Below are 21,601 nucleotides of genomic sequence, written 5' to 3'. Positions count from 1 at the left end.
GATGCTGGTGCTTACTTAACACAGTGGTCCTTATGATGCTGGTGCTTGACACAGTGGTCCTTATGATGCCAGTGCTTAACACAGTAGTCCTTATGATGCTGGAACTTACAGAGTGGTCCTTATAATGCTGGGACTTACAGAGTCGTCCTTCTTCCTTAGACATTAGCATCTCTGTCCTTGATGTTTGATGATAAGTCACTGTGTCTGGGATTATAGGACATATGCGTGGGACTTTGATGTCTTTGTACTTTATTTTTTTTAGGCTAGTAAAAATGAACATTTACTGGACACTTCATGTTGCCCAGCACAGTTTGATCCTCCAGTGAAGATGTTTCTGCTTTTTATACTACAGCCTAGACAAGTTGTCTTTGCGTTTTATTGCTGTGATGAGACACCATGACAATAGCAACTCTTATAAAGGGAAAAATTTAATTGGGGCTGGCTCACAGTTTCAGAGGTTTAGTCCGTTACTGTCATGGCTGGTAACATGGTGGTGTGCAGGCAGACATGGTACTGAAGGAGCTGAGAGTTCTACATCTTGATCTGTAGGCAACAAGAGACTGACACACTGGGCATAGCTTGAGCATATATGAGATTTCAAAGGCTACCTCCACAGTGACATACTTCCTCCAATGGGAACACACCAGCAAGGCCACACCTACTCCAGCAAGACCACACCCACTCAAACAAGGACACACCTCCTTATAGTACCACTTCCTATGGGTCAAGGATGCAAACCCATGAGTCTGTGGGAGCCATTCCTTATTCAAACCACCACATGGGCCAACCATCTAAGGTCACATGTCTTCTCAGGCTGTGCATTTGCACTGCACGCTACTCAGAGGAGGCAGAACACATCTGTGATGGGGGTCCCAGCCCATATTCTTCTGGGTGAGAAACAGTGAGATCTCTGATGGATGTTGTGGTTCTCAATCTCCTGTGTACCCAGACACTACTGGGGACCACAGGGAGCGAGAACAGTGGTCCGAGTTTCGAGGAATCTGGTTTGGTTCTGAGTGAGTGCCCAGAGTACAGAAGGGCTAGAAGAGAGAAGGCCTTCTCTGGGAGATTAAGGCATGACTCTTTACAATGAAGGCCTCCCCACAGGTGATCCTTGGTGGAGGAGCTGGTCCTTGCTTGTCCCAACTGTTTTATTTTATGTCAGATATGGACCAGTGGACCCTGCTACCAGACAGAACTAGTAAGGTTGAAGCAGATTCAAAACCCCAGGGAATCTCAGAATTGAGACGGGTAGGTGTGGAACCAGCTCACTGTCAAGCTCCACCTGTCCTGAAATTCATAACCGTGACACCCCACTGAGAGGACCATAACATAGCATAAAACCCCGGAGTTCTCCCTCTTCCCACATGAAAGGTTAACCCTAGTTGCTCCCAGTGTACTCCATCTGAAGCTGTTGGCTTTGTCTGTTTGTACTACAGATTCCAGAGAGGAAACAACCCACCATTCCAAAGATCGAGTCCCCCGAGGGCTACTATGAAGAGGCTGAGCCATTTGACACATCCATGAATGGTATGTCCGAGGGGTTGGGCCCAGAGGGTCTAACTGCTATAGCCCACAGGCTGCTGCTGCTGACTCATGATCGGGTGACAGGCTCACCTTGGGCCCTTAAGCAGAGGCAGGCAAAGTGACACGACATAGGAAATGACCTCACTGAGAAGTGGCCATACAGCATTCATCCTTTGGTCTTCGTGAAGTGTGCAGACCTTGCCTGCCTGTGAGGAAGGGAAGGGGATGCCCACTGGAACAGATTCCTGTATCCACAGGGTTCCAGCCTGTTGTACAGGCTGCTGTTGCACTGAGCACAAAGCAGTGGCCTAGGAGAGGTGTGCTGGTTGATGTCAGGCTGAGTCTGGGGGAAGCATTCATGTTCTTTCTCTGAATTCAGTTACTAAGCTTCCACCAGCAGGATGAGAACACTTGAAGCCAATGGAGAGAGCACAGACCACAAATATGTCAGATTATGTTTGGCGATGCCTATTAATGCAGAAAACAGGACAGTGATTCAGCTTACTGCAGGAAAGCAAGCAGGTATTCTGATACCAACACTATGACCTCAGGATGTTGGAAGCTATGGGGAAGAGATCAAGCAGGTAAATACAGAGCCAGAATTCTGGGAAGAGAGCACAAGGGTGCTTTAGTCAGAGAAGAGGCCGCTGTGGCAGGGCCGGGCGAGTTCAGGAACGTATGGAAGGGCTGAAGAGCACAGCGATTTTGGTTCTTCCTTGAGTGAGACTGTAAGCCTTTCTTTGCAGATCAGCTCATGACTGGCCTAGCTTAGGTTTCAGATATATGCAAATGGGCTTTATAAGCTGAGCTGGATGCTAGAAGCTCAGTCTTCTTGGCCAGGGTCCTAAGCTTACAGAAGCTGGCCTTTCGTCACTATCATGAGGTACCTGAGACAACTAACTTCTGAGGTGAAAGGATTCTGTAGGGCTACAGGTTTGGGACCGCTAGTTCAAGCCTGGGGAAGCACCTTGCTCTAGGCTGCACTCGGACTGTAAAGGGCCATGTGCAACTTGATCACCTCAAAGTTAACAGGCAAAAGCAGGATTGGGAAGGCTAGGGTCCTCTGGTCCCTTTGAAGATGCTCCAATACCAACAAACTCTTACAAGGCCTCACTTTTCCACTTGAGCTTTCTTTTTTAAGTAAGGAACCTGTTTATTTTTATCGGTATGAGTGTTTTGCCTGTACATGTTTGTACCTAGTATCCAAGGAGGCCAGAAGAGGGTGCCAGAACCCCTGCAATTAGAGTTACAGGTAGCTGTGAGAAGCCTGTGGGTGATCAGAACCAAACCTGTGTCCTCTGTAAAATCAGCAAGTGCGGTTAACCGCCAAGCCATCCCTCCAGCCTCTAATACTGTCAATGGTCCGGAGTGTCTCTCTGTAACACCACACTGGGGACAAGTCAACAATAAGTGTCCCCCAACAGCAGCAGCATCATGATTAGCATCTCCTCAGCCTCTCCTCTTTGAGGAATGTTTTGTTGTCACAGTCACACAGAACTTTGCAAATGTTGAAGGAGGTGGGAGTGGGTGCCCGGTGGGTGGTGTGGACGAACACGGCTGAAGCAGGTGGGGCCTCGTACACTTCTTCAAGATCAGGACTCTGAATGAGTTGGGACCTGGAGCTGTGACTTGGGCTTTTCTCTTCCTTATTTACCTGCGGAACTCCAGGCCCAGGAACTGTGTGGGAGGTGAGGGCTTGTTGGGGCCGAGGATATTATCAGTGGTTGGCACTGCGGGCAGATGAGCTTCAGGTCAGCCCACGGTGCCAATGAGGTGCTGGCGAGTCACAGCTGGGCTGTGATTTCAGATCCAAGCCAACCAAGGGTGTGGCAATGCTGTCTGGGTGCATCCCGAAGGCAGAAACGGTGACTCACTAGAGAGCACCTCCATCTATCGCTCTCCTGGGTGTGGCTCCTGCCAGCCAGGACCTGTCTCCTAAACACACAGTGGCAGACTCTTCAACTTCACACAAACAAGTGGTCAGAAACACCCAGCCCCTTAGTGTTTGCCTCTTGCCTGTGCGACCCTGCTGCTTACCACCTGGCCCAGGACTTCTAGTTGTGCCAGTTCTGACTCACCAGGGGGAGTGGGCCAGAGAAGCAGGCGGCAGGAAGGCTGCCCACCTATCCCGCCATCACGAGATCTAGGGACAACTTGGGAACTTGGACATCCTTGTGACCTTTACCTAGGTAGCCAGCCAAATAGCCCTCATTTCCTGCCTGCTGTCCCCACACCTGCTTGAGCAGGGTGACCTGGTCTTAACGAGAGGAAGGGTCACTAGGTATAGGGGTTGCTCTAGCTGAGTAGCCAACAGGATTGTGCTGGCTTTGTAGATAAGGCCAACCCCTGGGACTTTGTCCTGCTTCATCAGGAATGCCCCAGAACAGTTCCACTGAGTGGGATCTCCTCTTTAACTGAGCATGTTGCAAGCTCATGCTTGAGACATTACCGGCTGTCCCTCTGTCCGCCCAAGATATCTTCATCCTGATGCTGGGGAAGACCTGTTGCTGTAACACATATCTCTCAGGCATTGGTTTCTACTCATAGCAGCGTGGCATTTCTGATCCTGTGTCACTTGGATACTTAGCCACCTCTGATCTTTGGCTCGGTCACCCTCCAGGGCCTAAGCATCTTCTCTGCAAAGAGTGGATAGAAAGTGCCTGCCTGTTTCTTAAAGGCACGACCCAGACATGACACATGTCATTCTGTCCTTATCTCTCTGGTGAGGACTAGTGGTCACTTCTAGTGGTCATGTGATCAGATCTTTCGAATGACACCCTTGGCCCCTCCTGAGAAGTCCACGCCTCAGAGGAGACAGCAGTAGCCTCTGGTGCAGCAGTTCTGGACCTTCCTGATACTACGGCCCTTTAATACAGTTTCTCATGCTATGGTGACCCCCAACGAAATAAAATTATTTTTGTTGCTACTTCGTAAATATAATTTTGCTACTGTTACAAATCATAGTGTTAACTTCTGTTTTCTGATGGTCTCAGGCGACCCCTATTAGAGGGTCATTCAGCCCTCCAAGGGGGTCACGACCTACAGATTGAGAACCACTGCTCTAGTGGTAGGTAGCCACATATCACAGCTGGGGGCTTTGTGTATGACTGTGTCTCTCTTCATCCTCCCCTCTTCTTCTCTCTCCTCCCTACCCTTCCCCCTCTCCCCCCTCCTCTGTCCATGCCTTTGAACATCAATCACACAGGTCACTATGGAGCATATCTTCCCACTGGAGTCTCCAGATGGGCACAGTTGCCTGAAGGAGTCCTTTACGCCACGATCACCTTGGGTACTGCTTGTCCCCGAGTTGGAGTGTCAGTGGTTTTCTGCTTGTTACCTGCTCTAAGATGGGTGCATGCCCTGGGAGGCCATTGCCTTCTTCCTGTCCCCATGGCTGCTCCTGCATGTACATTGTCATATACTTCCCTGTCTGTGGGACCTGAAAACATGGGTCAGGGTCCATTCTTCTTCTCTTCACACTCCTGCAAGCCTGCAAGCCAGCAATCCATTTTTTAAAGGAAATTCAACACAGGGGCTGTTATCCTTCTTAAGGATATAAACAACAGTTAATATATTTGCCCTAAAAATTCCTAAGCTACCCCTGGTGTTAGGATTAGCTGTTGTGTCTCAGTGAGCTTCTGGCAACCTCACACCAGCAGAGCTCCTCAGTAAACATGCAGGGCCATGTCAGAAGCACACACTGGGTGCTGAGGACATTCAGGGCTATCTCAGAAGCACACACTGGGCACTGGGGACATGTAGGGCCATCTCAGAAGCACACACTGGGCACTGGGGACATGCAGGGCCATGTCAGAAGCACGCACTGGGCACTGGTGACATGCAGGGCCATGTCAGAAGCACACACTGGGCACTAGGGACAGAGTCAGAGCATTCGTACCTAGCTTTGCAGCCTCTCTCAGCTCAGGTTCATTCTTGTTCTGTAAGGAAGAGCCACAGTCGCACTGGCCACTCTCCTCATTTCATTTTTCATTACAGGTGCTATAATACTGCGGGCTCTGGAAACCAAGCCTAAGCACCTGCCTGGCCATCTGCCTAAAGAACAACTCCCTGAGTTCTTTTGTGCCTCGTGGTCTATCTGCATGTTTACTCCTGTTCTTGTTCCTTCCCCTTGCCCTCTTCTCTTTGGGAGTTGGCTGAGTTCCAAACTAGTTTTCAGGGCTTTAATTGATTGTGGATACAAGAATATTTCCAGGTAGATACAATCATATTGACTTAGCCAGCCCCCTGCTGCTGACCACTAAATAACACTCCAATGGCTATGTTAATTTGAATAATGTTCCTTCTTCCTATTGTTAAATTGTTACCTGCTTATTTTGGTGCTGGGATCTTGCCTAGGGTTTTCTGTGGGTTATGCTAGAGCTCAATCTTTTCTTTTAATTTTTACGCTTACTTGAGGCATAGGGGGCAGGGCAACATGTTCATACCACAACACATGTGGAAGTAGACCTCAGGCCTGGAAGCAAATGCCTTTACCCAGTGGGCCATCTTGCTGGCCTCTTTTTTTTTGAAAGTTAGTTTCCTAGGATAACCTTCCACTGGGATTACTGGATCAGAAAGTATGCATGCTTTGTGGCTCTAGAAACAACAGGCTGCCTGGCCCCTTTCTGAGAGACTGTGTGAGTTTACTGAACTATAGCTACACCGGACCTTAGGGTCCTCCTCTGAAAAGTGTCACTATTTTCTATCTCTGTATATTTAATAGATATATAGCAAATATGTATTATGAATGGTGTATCCCATCCGGGCAATGGTGGCACATGCCTTTAATCCCAGCACTTGAGAGGCAGAGACAGGTGGGTTTCTGAGTTCAAGGCAAGCCTGGTCTACAGAGTGAGTTCCAGGACAGCCAGGGCTACACAGAGAAACCCTATCTCGAAAAACCAAAAAAAAAAAAAAAAAAAAAGCATGGTGTATCCATTTGTTTTACATGTATTTGGTAAGGCAGGAAGATGAGTGGTATCTTACTACTCTTAAAGAAACCTTGTGTGAAAATATTGAAGAATTACGATTAACAATATTGAAACAATGTAAATGCATTTTGTTTGATACCATGGCTAAAATAACAACCACAGTAGCCCTGTTCCACTTTCCTGTATTCTAACTGCAGCAACTCTGTTTAACTAATATGCAGGAACCCAGCTAAAAAGATAAAACAGACAGCCCACAAGTTCATCTCTTGAAATGAGTCATGGGATGGTAGAGACCATTGTTCGATCTGTCTCAGGAACAGATCAGGAACTACTACGCAAAGGGCTTAGGGAATTAGCAACTGGGCATGATTTTCTGAGTAGAGGGAAGTGTCTAGCAACAGGGGAACATGGAGCTCCTTGTCCACTGGGAATTCAGGCAGAATATCAAAGTCACTAGATCTAGATAGGGATGCCATTGGAATCCAGAGTCACTTTTTCTTCCCCATAATATGTTATAAAGGATGGCTAGATGAATGTATTGATGTATTGATAATGGGTACATGAGTGGACACATGCATGGGTCCATGGATGCATGGGTCAGTGGACACATGCATGCACACATGGATGCATGCATGGGTCAGTGGATGCAGGCATGCACACACGGATGGATGCATGGGTCAGTGGATGCAGGCATGCACACACAGATGGATGCATGGGTCAGTGGATGCAGGCATGCATACACAGATGGATTCATGGGTAGAAAACAGATTGATTTTTTTAACATAGTTTTTGTTGGCCTTAAACACAGCAGTGAGGCTGGAGAAGAGAATTATACTTGCAGGACAGTAGGGATATGAACTAGACTTGGAAGAAAATGAAGTGTGCACTAAATCATACACAATTTGTACTGTGCTGAGCTGGGAGAGTCTTTAAGATAGAATGTAAAGCTGCCGCTGGCTGGTAGGAAGAAAAGCTGGGAGAGCCCAGGTGGGGAGCCCAGGGCTGTTCCAAGGAGGTGAGGGGACCAGGGCCTGGGGAACAAATAGAATTGTTAAGAAGGGTTTTACCAGGATCCAGGACATTGTTTTGTTACTGTTGTTTTTCCTTTTGAGACAGGGTCTTACTATAAAGACCAAGATGGCCTGGAACTCACAGAGATCCACCTGCCTCTGCTTCCCCAGTACTGACTTTCAATCTATGCACTACCACACCCTAAACAAGGAAAACAGCCACTTCCTGCTGTGGTTTATGGCCTTTTTTTTTCCTTTTCCACCCTGAAGAGACAGACCCCGCCTAGACCTGGGGCAGATGTGAACCCAGCCTGGAAGCTGGAATTTCCATTAGCTGAGGAGCCAGAGGCCTACAGGGCAAGGGTGAAGCTCATCTGCAGGGTGGTTGCGTTGGGGTTATCGGTGGAGTCGATGAAGGCAGTCTGTGGTCTGAGTCAGCATCTGAGAGGTTTCTTCAAGAGGGCTGGGGTGCAAAGCCATTGAGCCATTTGTTTCAAGGATAGGAGGGCCAGGGCGGTGGCAGCCTAGGGTTTCCAGCTGTTCTGCCTGCTGCCTTCTTCATGTTGCTTATGTGCAGATGTGTGTTGTTTATGATCTGAGCCCTCACTGATTGGGTGGATCTTCCTTGCAGAGGATGGAGATGGTCTGAGCAGCTCCTACGAGTCCTACGACGAGGACACCAAAGGCAAGGCGGCCCTCTACCAGTGGCCCTCACCCGAGGCCAGCATTGAGCTGATGCGTGACGCCCGCATCTGTGCCTTCCTGTGGCGCAAGAAGTGGCTAGGCCAGTGGGCCAAGCAGCTCTGTGTGATCAGGGACACCAGGCTCTTGGTCAGTCCTTATCTTCTCTATAGGGGGATGGGGGGCGGTGGGAGATGAGGGTTGCTCCCCAATAGGACATTGGGGGTATGGGAGTTAGAACCTATGCTATCAGGAGAGTTTAACATTTCCCTAGCTTAAGATAATGTTCAATTTTGCATGTGTAGATGAATGTATTTTGTCTGGATTAGGAAGATATAGTAGTTTTTAATTAAACTCTCATAGCAGGAAGGTGGCTGTCCACCACCCTATCCCTTGCATCTTGCTTGTTTTTAGACAGGGACGGGGTGAGGGAGGGTCTCATCATTTAGCCCAGGCAGGCCTTGAACTTGTCACCCTCTTGCCTCAACATCTCCAGTGCTGACATCACAGACATGTGCCAACACATAGTCTCCACGCATCTTTCTTTTTTTTGAGAGTTACATTCCCAGTAGCTTCCCCAGCTCAGCTCCAGCCTCAGTTCTGGCTGCTGCTTTGGTCTGAGCAAGCTGAGAACTATTGGAATCGTCCCAAGAATTACAAAACGTAGAGCCACCTATTTATTCTAAGTCAAAACCTGCAGAGGAACCAGAGACTGGGCTCTGACAATAGCCCCACTTCCTGACATTTTTAAATTCAAATTCACAGTTTTCAACTAGGTGTGGTTGGTCAGCTGCTCCAGAGTATGGGGCAAGACAGAACTGTAGGCCAGACTGGGCGTCCTAGCAGGACTTCATCTCAAAAACAAAGCAAAAATCAACAGCTTTATGCCCTAACCTAAAGTCTCATACATGAGGTCTTTATTTTATTTTTTTTTTAAAGATTTATTTATTTTATTGTGAGTACACTGTAGCTGTCTTCAGACACACCAGAAGAGGGCATCAGATCACATTACAGATGGTTGTGAGCCACCATGTGGTTGCTGGGAATTGAACTCAGGACCTCTGGAAGAGCAGTCAGTGCTCTTAACCACTGAGCCATCTCTCCAGCCCCACATGAGGTCTTTATAAACATCTTTCCTCTGGTCACAATATGTCCACCTCAGTCCAGATGTTGTTTTGGGTCATCTTGCCTTGCTGATCATTTTACAACAAGATATCGAAGGGTAACACATCTTCTCTAATAGAGGACGATGGTCGCTTCCTTTGAGTTTTCTTATCTGGTAAGATAGACCATACCTTGGCTTTCCTACCCAGTGGATATTCTGTTGGGAAACACAGGTATGCAGAGAGGTAAAGAAATATAATAAATGTGTCCTACTGTGGAGAAGTGAATTCTTTTTTCAGGGGACAGAGAGTCCTATGTCACTTAGTCGGGTAGCACTGAGAAACGTGTCTTTAGGTGATATCATAGTGTCATAGTTTGTTCTGATACAAACTAAGACAACTATGCCATTAAGGCATATATATAATCTTAGGAAGCCACTGTATATTGCTGCAATCCATCATTGACCAGAATATCTCTAAGTGGCACATGGGTGTATTCGAGGAGCCCCCTTCTCAGGGGCCAGAGCAATATAGAACTATTTAAATGATGCAAGTCCTGGAACATCCCTGGCAAAGTCAGGGACAAAGAGCTTGAAGGAGAAAAGAGAGAGAGAGAGAGAGAGAGAGAGAGACAGAGAGACAGAGAGACAGAGAGAGAGGGACAGACAGAGACAGAGAGACAAAGAGAGGCAGAGAAAGAGATGGAGAGAGATAGGGAGACAGACAGAGACAGACAGACAGACAGACAGACAGACAGACTGAGGTTAAAGCCCAGGCCTGCTTGGGGTATCCAGCCTTATGGCTTAGAGATAAGATCAGGCTCGCACAGGAGAGGGGGCCATTTCAGTGTCTAAGAGCCTCTCCTTTGCAGAATCGTGTACAAAGTAGCATCCTCTCTCTTGCAGTGCTACAAATCGTCCAAAGACCACAGTCCCCAGCTAGACGTGAACCTGCTGGGCAGCATCGTCGTGCACAAGGAGAAACAAGTGCGGAAGAAAGAGCACAAACTCAAGATCACTCCGATGAACGCCGACGTGATCGTGCTGGGCCTGCAGAGCAAGGACCAAGCTGAGCAGTGGCTTCGGGTAAGTGGGGTGGGCCGGACTGTCAGGGGCCACTCCAGTGCTCAAGGGAAGGGCTCCTGGAGATCTGCCTCCCAACTTCTTCTAAAGGTCAGATGACGTGGTGGAGGGTAGAAAGGACCCCTTCATTCTAACATTCTAACATTCTGGGTATTGGCAATCAGTGTCGTGGACTAGACACCACCCGCACTCTGCTGCTCGGTATGAGTTCCTGGAAGCCAGGCCTGTGCTGTATGTAGTTGGAATCTCTTTGCTGCATTCCTCCATGATAAAGTCGATATTCGCTGCATCTGTGATACCCACGTGGACTCTGGGCTTTGAGCAGATTTAATCCTGGGTATAATATAGCCTGGGCAGTGATGGAGAGCCTGTTTCATAAGATTGGAGATTAAGGCTCAGAGGACAGAGGACCTGGCAAACGAGTTGCATATGGATTTTGGACAGTCTTCAGGGTACTGGTCCCTGCCACTTGAGATGCATCTGAGCACCTCTGCTATTGTAGGCTAGCCGTGATAAGGAAGCACCTGGGGACGGGCTCGGTGCCTAATTAAAGATGTCGAGCATAGCAGGTCCAGAAAGTATAGTGAAACAAGAAAGGCTCAGTTCAGCAAGGTCTCAAAGCCTTCCAGAGCCCCTGGTGATCCCAGTGAGAACCAGAGCCACCCTCTCCCTCCTTCCTGCCACCTGGTCAGCCATCGTACCTACGAAAGCTGTCTGTGGCATTGTTTCTGCCACCCCACCCCTCCTGGCTAAGCCTAGCCATCACCGTGAGCCTGTCAGAAAAGAGCCTGAAGGAACCCATTAAAACATGACTGAAAATGGGAGGTACTGGCCGCCCCATGTGCTGAGTACCCCAGATTAAAGCCAATAGGCTGTTTCTGTGAAACCACTAAATGTTTTGAAAAGTTTGGCCAAGCTAGTCTCCTAGGAGGGCCGGAGTAGTACCTCAGCCATTTCTGAAGACTTTTCAGGTGGCTTATAGACTATCATGTAGAACAGAAAGGGTCATTGTCCAGACAGATGCGCAGTTTGGAGGATTCCTGATCAATTACTTGACTCTGAAAAGTCAAGCCTATCATGCATGTATAGATACATGCATATGCGTATTATGTGTGTGTATATATATATGTAGATGCATGTTATATGTTATATATATTTATGCATGCATATGTATATAATATGCATGTGTATGTATGTATATATGATATATGTATGTATATATGCATGCACAGCCATACACACACTCATACACACATATATGAAGTGATCTTACATTGGTTTTTTTAATGCATGCAAAGTGCTAAGCCCCTGGCCCAGTGCATGCCAACTACAGGACACTCAGGCAGCACTGAGGCCCACGGAATGCAAGGGTCTGGTCCGGGTCTGCAGTGTTCCTGGGACCCAGGGCTAGCTGCTGGTTGAGCTCCTTCCTCTTGCCGACCCTCCCTTTTGGTTCCTGACAGCCCTGCCTGTCCTCATGCTAAGTTCATTCATACAGGTACTCACAAGAGTGCACACATGCACACATGCTTATGAGCGTGTGCTTGTGCAGAGATTTGCACATGCTCAGTGATCCTATATCTAGTTCCCAGGACTGTTCTTCTGTCTGCTCAGACCTACCTATCCTTCCCCAGACCGTCATCCTCTCTTCCTGACACCACAACTCTTGCTGGAAGTCTCAAAGACAAGAACGCTAGTCAGCAGACACCAGATCTGTGTCTAAGCTGCACAGAGAACTATTTTCTCCCTGGCCAGATAAGTACAGAGGTAGCCCTGGCTCCGAGAAGCTGCCCACCCCTGTAGAAGGGCAGGATTGGTCATCTTCCTCCCCAGACAGGACCTCCATGTGTCTAAGCTGATAAGGACAGGAGTGAAGGCACCTCTCCTGAACTGGGTCCTCCACACTGAGTCCTCACAGGTACAGATCCAGTGACTGAGGATAGACTGAGGTCACAAAGCTTCTGATTCCAGGGCCTGCTTCCTTCCTCCCACGAAGTGTTGCATATTCTTCATGCATCTGAGTCCCTAGCTGAGGGCAGGCTGGAAAGTGAGAAATACCTTACTTCCTCTTCCTCAGAGCCACTCTTCCTGTCATTCTTTGTCTCCTCTGATTTCAAAGTTACTTGCACAAACTGTTGTAGGTAGAGACTGAAAGTGGAAGGCCCTTGAAATACACGCACGCACACACACACACACATGCATGTCTGTCTTCCCTCACTCTTTTCCTCCTCTGGAAATCCTCCAGGTGGCTCTGGGCTCAGAAGAGAGTTGCATAGCTGCTTAGTGAGGTCAGGGCCACCGCTGACCTGAGTGTCCTCGGGCTAGGCACCAAGTACCAGTAAAACAGGTCCTTTCTAGAAAAAGTGAGATGGCCTATGGCTGGTGGTCGGTGGGCAGCAAGCGTGCAGAGTTTGCCTCAGATCAAAGCAGTATCCAAGCCGGCTTCCAAATGGCGTGGAGACTCCATAGTGAGCCCATAGCCCTGGAAAGTCAGACAAGCACCCAGCAAGTGTATGCTCACCACAGGACAACATTCCTGCCCTCATGGTGGCAGAAAGGTGGCCCAGGGATGGCTGGCTCTGTCATCTGTGGGCCTTGATGTAGAGGCCCCTAGGCACCCCCACATTATAGGTTCAGGGAAGCATAGAAATGGGTGACTGTGTCCTTGGAACACTTACAGGCTGGAACTAGGGAACAGACATTTCTGTTCTGAGGGTCTGTCTCCCCTGCTGTGAGGCTGGGCAGCAAGGCCATTCACGGACCTGGCCTCTACTCACAGTGCTTCTTTGGTCCAGGTCATCCAGGAAGTGAGTGCCCTGCCTTCTGAAGGAGCCTCGGAGGGAAACCAGTACACACCAGATGCCCAGCGCCCAAACTGTCAGAAAGTAAGGCTCCCACTGCCCAGAGGGAGAGTCTAATACTGTATCTTCTTGGTAAAAATCGAAAGTGTAAAATTGAAAGCCTCGTTCTTGTATTGCAGCCCAATTAATAAGAAACACACAACGCTTGGATAGGCAGGAAGTGAGCTTGGCAGGGAAATGGATGGAAGGGTCACAACCTAACTGTCGTCTTGCTTAGGGGGAAAATGTTATTGAAACAAAACTCACTTTTCCCTGTAATCTTTTTCATATATACAAAACTTTAGAGGACTAAGTTCACTAGGCTATGGGTTTCAAAAGTCATTTGCATACATTGTATCAGTTTTGCAAACATTGTATTGTTCCTTACCATTCTGCTGGCCCCTCCACTCTCCTGCTCCCCTGCTGCATGTCACATACAAATTACTTTATCTGTGTAAAACTGAGGGGTCCCTGCAGTGTTTGTCTTTATGAGTCTGACCTATTTTCTTCATGTGATGATCTCCGATCTTCCTGCAAATGACGAGGTTTCATTCTCTTGGCAGCCGAATAAAACTCCATTGTGTTTACACGCCATGTTTTCTTCAGTCATCTGTTGATGGAGTCTAGGCTGGGCTGTTCTTGCTTCTTGGCTATTGTACTCTATATTCTTATATAGAATGAATTACGCTATATTCTTACACTGGAGATTTATTTTGCAAGGCTGGCACTCTTACCCCAGAGTCCCTAGCCTCCAGGCGGAGCAATACTGATACTGATCTCCAATTTCCTGGCTCAGAGCTATGGGGAGCTTTGGTTTTAAGAATCAAGGAAACTGGAGTTAGTGCAGTCACCCATGGGTCACCCTTCCTAATTCCCAAGTGCCAGCAAACAGGAAGCCTGGAGCCTGGGCATGTGCACAGCAATAACATGGGCGTGGTGTCTCATCTTGTGTCCCCAGCACTGGCAAGACAGAAAGCAAGGAATGGGGGAGGAGGGGTTATCCTTTATTCTCTGGAAGGCTGAAGGCCACGTGGCAACCCCCTCAGCCCAGCCATGGGTACTGAGAAGAGGGTAGTGTCTTCAGGGTCTTGCCCATTGTTCAGCTGCCAACAGGAATGGGATTGAGCTCCCATCCCACTGGGTGAGGTTGAGGGTCCATCCTGAAGGTGCAGCTTTCCGTCGTCTATGGGCCCACTGTCGTATCAGCTCCAACAGCCATTTGGAGCACTTGCAGGCAGGCTGGTAGGGAGGTACGCTGAGGGCGGGGCATGTGACTCTCAGGAAGGAGAGTAATGGTAGTTGCTCCAGGGAGCCTAAATGAAAGCTTGGCCAGTAGCCTTGCCCCTGGCTGGTGGAGGTTTGCTTGGGTGTCTCTGGCATGCTCACAAGAGCCATCTGTTTGCCTTGAAGTGTTCGTTCCCCAGGTAACCATTCCCAGAAGGTGATCCCTGTTTCTTTGTTGTCCACAGCCAGACATAGCTGAGAAGTACACATCAGCGTCGGAGTATGGGATCATCGTCGATGGCCACCCCGAGCTCCCAGAGACCAAAGATGGTAACCAGGCTATGGCCCTCTACCTTGTGATTGAGAGAGCAAGACTATTCTAGGCTGTGAGACCTGGCTGTCTGGCTCAACCCTAATGGTTTAGGGGGTAGCTGATTCTAACATAGCTTCCAGTAGAACAAAGAGAGAGGGGGCCAAACCAAAGTTAAGTTTTGCCACAGGCTGGGGAAGAGAACATCTTTCGAGCTCCTCTTTTCCAGTCCTGTTTCAAAGTTCTTTGAGGCCATGTGGTTTATGCAGACGCCCAGTGTCCACCTACACTGGGGTGTCTGTGTATCCTCGTGAGTGTATGACTTTGGGAATAGCTGACTTGGCCTGCCAATCCTCATGTGGGGGAAGATGTATGCATATGTGCATGTGCACCTGGACATGTATGGTGCACCTGTACACGTGAGTGCACATGAGTATAGGTGGGGGTGAGTCTGCATGTGGGTAGACTGTGTCCAACACTGACAGCTTTCTCTCTCATCTTGACAGTCAAGAAGAAATGCTCTGCTGGCCTCAAGCTGAGCAACCTTATGAACCTGGGCAGAAAGAAATCTACCTCGCTGGAGCCCCCGGAGAGATCCAGTAAGACCCAAAGCGACCACGGGGGACCATGGGCTTCTTCACTGTGTTGGAGTGTTGAGCCCTAGCAAAGGCAGAGGATTGTGTGGCTGGAGAGCCCACAGAACTGGGGTTTGGGTTTGTCCCTGCTGTGGTTTGTTCTTTATGCTTTACCAGGTTCTGTCCTGCTACAGTGTTAGGTCCTTTGAGGAAGCGAGGAATAAGTGGTTGGAATCAGTGTTCTCTTAAGCATGCTGTTTGTTTGGCAGACAGCGTCAGTAAGGGGGTGTGGGGGAAGGGGTGGAAGGCACAGTCCTGCACCTGAATATACATGGGACCATCTTCATGGTTATTAGGATTTGGTCATGAAGAACCTTTCTTACTCCATCTTCAGAACTTGCTTCACAGCCCTGACCTTGGAGTGTAGATGGGAACTGAGTAGGTACACATGTGTTAGAACTGGAGAAAACCCTCTGAGACTGGGTAGGGGACAGTGGGAAGCCCAGGTTCCAAGAGCAGGTAGATGCTCACAGGTCATCTTTCCTCTCATTCATACTTGAAGGAAGGTCAGGAGACAGACAGGCCGGGCCTAGAAAATATCCTGGTATGAAATATCTTAATTCCAAGGCTAGAACTCTTGGCTGCAGCCCTCCCTGGGCCTGGAGGCCACCCCTGCTTAACTCTGGGCCTTTTACTTGATCCCACTCCCTGGTTCTCTTCTGAGCCTCTCCTGAGCCCCTGGTTCTCCTGTTGCTTGCGGCAGGCAGGGTGGAAGGCAAGGCTTTCCTTTGGAGCCTTCTGCTTCCCAGTCTGGGGAATGGCCTACATCTGCCTGTCACTGCACCCTCAGGAAGCACAGTGTACAGCCCGGGAGACTGGTCCCAGTGCACACTGGGAGGTGGCCGGATTGTTCATGGAACTGTTTTAATTTCATGCATAGTCTTCTCCAGGAGGCTGTGGCAGTTCTCACAGACACTCAGGGACTTAGGTCTCACCTCACTGGATCTAAATGTCTCTTGTCCCTGGGGTTGTGATTGGCACAGTAGCATGTGTTTAGAGTTTAGCTTCTGATATCCTGACCATCAACTTTGATGTCTTTTCGATGTAGGTAGAGGTTTGGTTGGATGCCCCACGATCTACCCTGAGACCAGCTCTGTTTGGGGCTGTCTATTCTGTTTTCCTGCCTATTTATCTGGCTAGGGCTCAGAGATGCTGCCAGTCACTTAGAATGGAGAAGACCTATTTCACAAGCTTGTGTATTTGAGAAGGTTAGGCTTAAAGAGGAGAGAACCCATTGTACATGGGTGTATAGAAAGCCTCAGAGGCCAGGTTTTGCTTATCTTTGTCGCTGGAGACAAGGCTGCATTGGGGTACGGCAGCAGCTCAATAGACCTGGAGAAGTGGAACACATAACCATCCATGAATGAGAAAGGATGTATCCTGGGTATACCCTGGTGCTGGTAGCATCTGGGTGCTATAGGGTAAATGGTGTCCCCAGTCAAAAGGCTAAAAGCTCCAGACCTAGGTCCAGGGAAGGCACATGTGTCCAGCAGAGGAGGTCGGCACTGGTGCAGAGCTTTGCTGCAGTAGGTCCTAGATGTTCTAACAGAAGGTAGACTGAGTCAAGGCTAGAGAAGGCATGGACACATCTGCTCAGGAGGAAAGAGGAGGGTTGGGCACTGTGGGTTACATCTGGACAAAGTATCAGGGAAGCAGAGAAAACTGAGACAGTAGAAGAAACTGAGGCAGCAGGTTTGACTCTAAAGCCAGGAGATCTGACTTGAGGCCAGAAGTAGGAGTTGCCCTGCTGGAACAGAGAGGCCTGGAGGTGAGGTCTGGTAGAGGACCTGTATCCTGTGCATACACTCACCAGTCCAGTGCTGATGGAGGACAAAGCCCACTTTCCTCTGGCCATACTTTGGTCAAGGACAGGATAGCTGTACTGCCCTGCCCCAGAGCACCAGGAAGAAAATCACGTACTCTTGAGACTGACCGATGTCATCTCTGTGATGACATAGGACAGGTTCTGAAATGGGTGACACCCAAAAAGACCCAGTGGTAGTGTCATCCCTAGACCCTGTGGTCTTCTAGTACCCCAGCAGCCATATCCCTGTTGAAGAGTGTCCCTTGCTAGAGGAGCTGTCCTCTGTAGATGCATCTCTCCTGTGGCCTCATCCTCCTCCTGTCTGCATGTCCTTCTGCAGGCTACCTGAATGTGCTGGTGAACAGTCAGTGGAAGTCACGCTGGTGCTTCGTTAGAGACAGCCACCTGCACTTCTACCAGGACCGGAACCGGAGCAAGATGGCCCAGCAGCCCCTCAGCCTGGTGGGCTGTGAAGTGCTACCAGATCCCAGCACCGACCACCTGTATTCCTTTCGTATCCTCCACAACGGCGAGGAGCTGGCCAAGCTCGAGGTACATCGGCTGTGTGGGGCAGGCAGGAAGGACAGCCGAAGGCAGGCTGTCTCAGCTGTCAACTGAAGTACTGAGGACCCCGAAACCACTGAGAGAGGACCAGTGGCTTCATGTTACATTTACCTCCACTATCTGCAGTTTATGTATTTTTTTTTTTTTTTTTTTTGGTTTTTCGAGACAGGGTTTCTCTTTGTAGCCCTGGCTGTCCTGGAACTCACTCTGTAGACCAGGCTAGCCTCGAACTCTCGAACTCAGAAATCCGCCTGCCTCTGCCTCCCAAGTGCTGGGATTAAAGGCGTGCGCCACCACCGCCCGGCCCAGTTTATGTATTTTTAAAAAAATGTCCATTCTTGTTCAGACCTCAGGATGGGTGGCTTTGTAACAGGGGTGGGACCACAGGCTTCTTCCTGTACTTTTAGCTCCCATGGTGCCAGAGCAGAGTCTGAAACTCAAATGAGTGCTATTTACTTTGTATGCTACCAGCCACAAGAACCCAGAGGCTCGGTTCACAGAAAAGAGGGCTGTTGGAATTTATCTGGGATCAGGGCTTGCTCTGCGATACAGTTACATTTTGGCCTCTCCCCGCCCTTGGTTTCAAGCACTGTTAAAGTTACAAAAACAAGAGATGACATAATACAAGCTTGTGAGGAGCCCCACAGGCGGGGCCAGGTCCTACACACAAGTAAGTACTTGCCCATTAACTCCCGTCCACTTTATCCATGGGTCTTCCAAGTCTGCTTCAATGCTGCCCCCTGGTGGCTGAAACGTCCACACCAACAATGGCCCTGCAGAGACCAGTTCACCCATTCATTTCCCCATTAGCAAACATGTACTCCTTGAATGAGAGAGAAAACTAGTACCAGTCTTCACAGAACTTATTTTCTAGTCTGGTAGTATGACGTTTGGCTAATTACACAATTCGTTGTTTAGTTACAGTTTCAGGAAAGGACTAGGACACTGAAGGTGACCTTGACCACCAGGAAACTGCTGCACTTGCCCAGTGTAGGGGGTCTAGAAGATATCTTTGAAAAGCCTAGAAGGTGTCTTTGAAAACCAGTATCGAGAAATCCAAGTGGAAATCAATGGAGAAAAGAAATATGTCTTATTTTTCTTGTGGCTGTGAATAAATGCCCGACAGAAAATAACTCAGAGGAGAAACTGACTTGGCACACAGTTTGAAGGGATACAGTCCATCTGAGAGGGGAAGGCATGGAAACACAGTTTCGAGGCAGCTAGTCACCTTGTATCCACAGTCAGGAAACAGATGAATGTTGGCCTCAGCTTGCGATCCTCCTCATTCAGCTTCTCTTTCAGCACAGGACCTGGGTCTGTGAGGTGGTTCAGGGTGCTTTTCCTCTCTTCACTTAAATCCACACGGAAACATCCTCATGAACATACCCAGAGGCTGGGCAGTGGTGGTGCACACCTTTAATCCTAGCACTTGGGAGGTAGAGGCAGGAGGATCTCTATGAGTTCTAGGACAGCCAGGGCTACACAGAGAAACCCTGTTTTAAAAAACAAAAAAACAAAACAAAAACCAAACATGCCCAAAGGTGTGTTTAGGTGCTTCCCAATCCAGTCAGTTAGAAACTGAGGATGGCTGTTGCATCAACCAAACGTCATGTGTGGCTTGTAGCCGCATCTTTAGGATGGTAGGATGGAACATGGGGCCAGGGGGGTAACTAGTTTTGCTCAGGAAAATAAGCCTGTGGCTTTTATACAAGTCTGTTTTCTTGTCATGAAGGCAAGAAATAATATTGACATTTGAGTAGAGATGTCCAGTGTCTGCAGTTGATTGGGATGTACTGTCCCCCGAAAGGAAACACCAGATTTGCTGGGATCCAGTTAGTAAATTAGGACTTCTTGCTCTTGTATTAGGTCTTTCAGATTCCTCGACTTTATTGGTGTCATAAAAATAAATCCAAACTTGGATGTTTCTTAGGAGGTGTCTCAGCAGTCTCCCATGCATGGGTTAAGGTGATAAAAGGGACAATTACTGTCCATGGAAGAGCCAACCTACAATGTGTACAGTAATTCAGTAACCAACAACTTTAGCACCTCCTAATCGATAGCTCCTGATAATCTTTCATGGTTTTTACCTTGAGAATGTAGCTATTGGCTTCTAGAAACTCATGTCTACAGTTTCGTGTGATGCTCCACACCAGTGTCTGGAGTGTGTCACTGAGGTATCACCATGGTGACAATGAGGAGGTGCCCCTGAGGCACCATGGTGCCACTGCCAAAAAAAAAACAAAAAACAAAAAACAAAACAACACTGTTTAGGTTTGCTTGGAGACACAGTGTTCCCGTAAAACTGAGGATGCCTTGCTTTAGTCTCATGCTTCATGGCAGGAACCAGAGTGAGCTGGCCTGGCCTTTGGGGGTGGGGGGGGAACTGGCCAGGTTAGCACTCCTTCCTTATTCATGACAATGCATGTCCTTCTAGGCCAAGTCATCAGAGGAGATGGGCTACTGGTTAGGCCTCCTGCTCTCAGAGTCGGGCTCCAAGACAGACCCAGAAGAGCTCACCTATGACTATGTGGATGCCGAAAGGGTTTCCTGTATTGTGAGTGCGGCCAAGACCTCTCTCTTGTGAGTAAGAAGAGGCCTTTCCTTGCATGTCTTTTAATCCAGCCTTGCTTCTAGACCTGGTGGGTCGTAGGGCAGCATGCTCACCAGGAGCACAGAGTCAGTTGAGTCCTGCTTGGTCCTGTGGCAGGGAGATGCAAAGCAGGGGCCGGGAAGGTGCGTGGCCCATCCTCAGGGAGACCCAGAGAAAACTAGCCCCAGGGTCTGTTACAATTAGATGCTCTCTAGCTCCCAAGCACAGAGGAGGTACTTTTCCTGACTTCCCCTTGCCCTTCCCCTGGACTCCTCACTGGGTCTCCAGTGCACTCTGGGATATGCAGGGCGAGATACGTGCTTTCACTGTACAGATGAGCAGACAGGCTTTGGCAGGAGTGTCTTAGACAAGGTGCTGCTGTCAGAAGCCAGCTTGGACCCTCAAATAGCTCCTGTTCCCTAATGTACAAAATGGGGGTACAACTTGTCTGAGGTGCCCCAGGCACACCATGGGAATGAAATGTCCTGGGATCTTGCGGCTAGTACTATAATGAAAGGGAAGAACACTTAGAAGATGGCTGAAGGAGTCTGAGGAGGGACTTAGGGAAGCTTGTTTTCTCTGGAGGGGAAATCTAGACCCAAGAGTTCTGAACAAAAGAAATGAGATAGCCCTGGCTGGGAGAAGACAGGCATTTGGTCTGTGTAGCCCAGGGCTTTGATTCTGCATTCTTTGAGGCTGGTGGGATTCTATGGAGACCTGGAAACCTTTTGCACCCACATTTGTCTCCCAGACTGATGCAGAGAAAGTTCTCAGAGCCCAACGCATACATCGATGGCCTACCCAGCCGGGACTGCCAAGAAGATCTGTATGATGACGTGGAGGTGTCAGAGCCTATGGCAGTGGTAAGCACTTGGACAAGGGTAGGGCTGGGGGGGAGAGGGGTCACGGCCTTCCCCTGACCACTCCTTCCCCTGCCAAACCTCGATCACAGACGGTCAAACTGTCCCCAAGACGAGCAGTTCCTAGTCACCTACGGGGCCATCTTTCGTGCATGGGGCTGTGAGCATGGGACTCACCTAACTGGAGACCTATTTAGAAAACAACACCCGGTTATTTGCTCTGATGGGTGCTGGGCGTGTAGAATAGATGGCGGGTAGCGTGAGGTGGGAGCATTGGCACATGAGCCTGCAAAGTCTACATTGGTAGCTGAGGCGGGCCAAGCATGCTGGCAGCAGGGTCCTGGTTCTGGAATGAAGTAGTTGTAGCAGGGTAGTTAACTATCTCCCTCAATCCTGACCCCCCACTGTGGAAAGGCTAGTTACTTCCTTCTTTACACAGA

At 49.0% G+C, this 21,601-nt stretch overlaps 1 protein-coding gene across 3 annotated transcripts in view; it reads left to right on the top strand.

Moving 5' to 3' along the window:
• The window catches only part of Afap1l2 (actin filament associated protein 1 like 2), a 95,754-nt gene that overhangs the window by 69,775 nt on the left and 4,378 nt on the right, over window positions 1-21,601 (top strand). For all 3 annotated transcript variants that reach the window (XM_028774056.1, XM_028774061.1, XM_028774048.1), the window contains exons 5-13: window positions 1,440-1,530; window positions 8,100-8,299; window positions 10,158-10,337; window positions 13,130-13,219; window positions 14,644-14,728; window positions 15,215-15,307; window positions 17,488-17,699; window positions 20,146-20,291; window positions 21,053-21,164. In XM_028774056.1, coding sequence (XP_028629889.1) covers window positions 1,440-1,530; window positions 8,100-8,299; window positions 10,158-10,337; window positions 13,130-13,219; window positions 14,644-14,728; window positions 15,215-15,307; window positions 17,488-17,699; window positions 20,146-20,291; window positions 21,053-21,164 — 1,209 coding nt within the window. The remainder of the gene's footprint in view (window positions 1-1,439; window positions 1,531-8,099; window positions 8,300-10,157; window positions 10,338-13,129; window positions 13,220-14,643; window positions 14,729-15,214; window positions 15,308-17,487; window positions 17,700-20,145; window positions 20,292-21,052; window positions 21,165-21,601) is intronic.

The sequence above is a fragment of the Grammomys surdaster genome, unplaced genomic scaffold, assembly GCF_004785775.1.
Source record: "Grammomys surdaster isolate TR1022 unplaced genomic scaffold, NIH_TR_1.0 66, whole genome shotgun sequence".
Classification (NCBI taxonomy): Eukaryota; Metazoa; Chordata; class Mammalia; order Rodentia; family Muridae; genus Grammomys; species Grammomys surdaster.
Note: the sequence above shows the minus strand (reverse complement) of the source record. Positions and strands in the feature narration are given on the sequence as shown.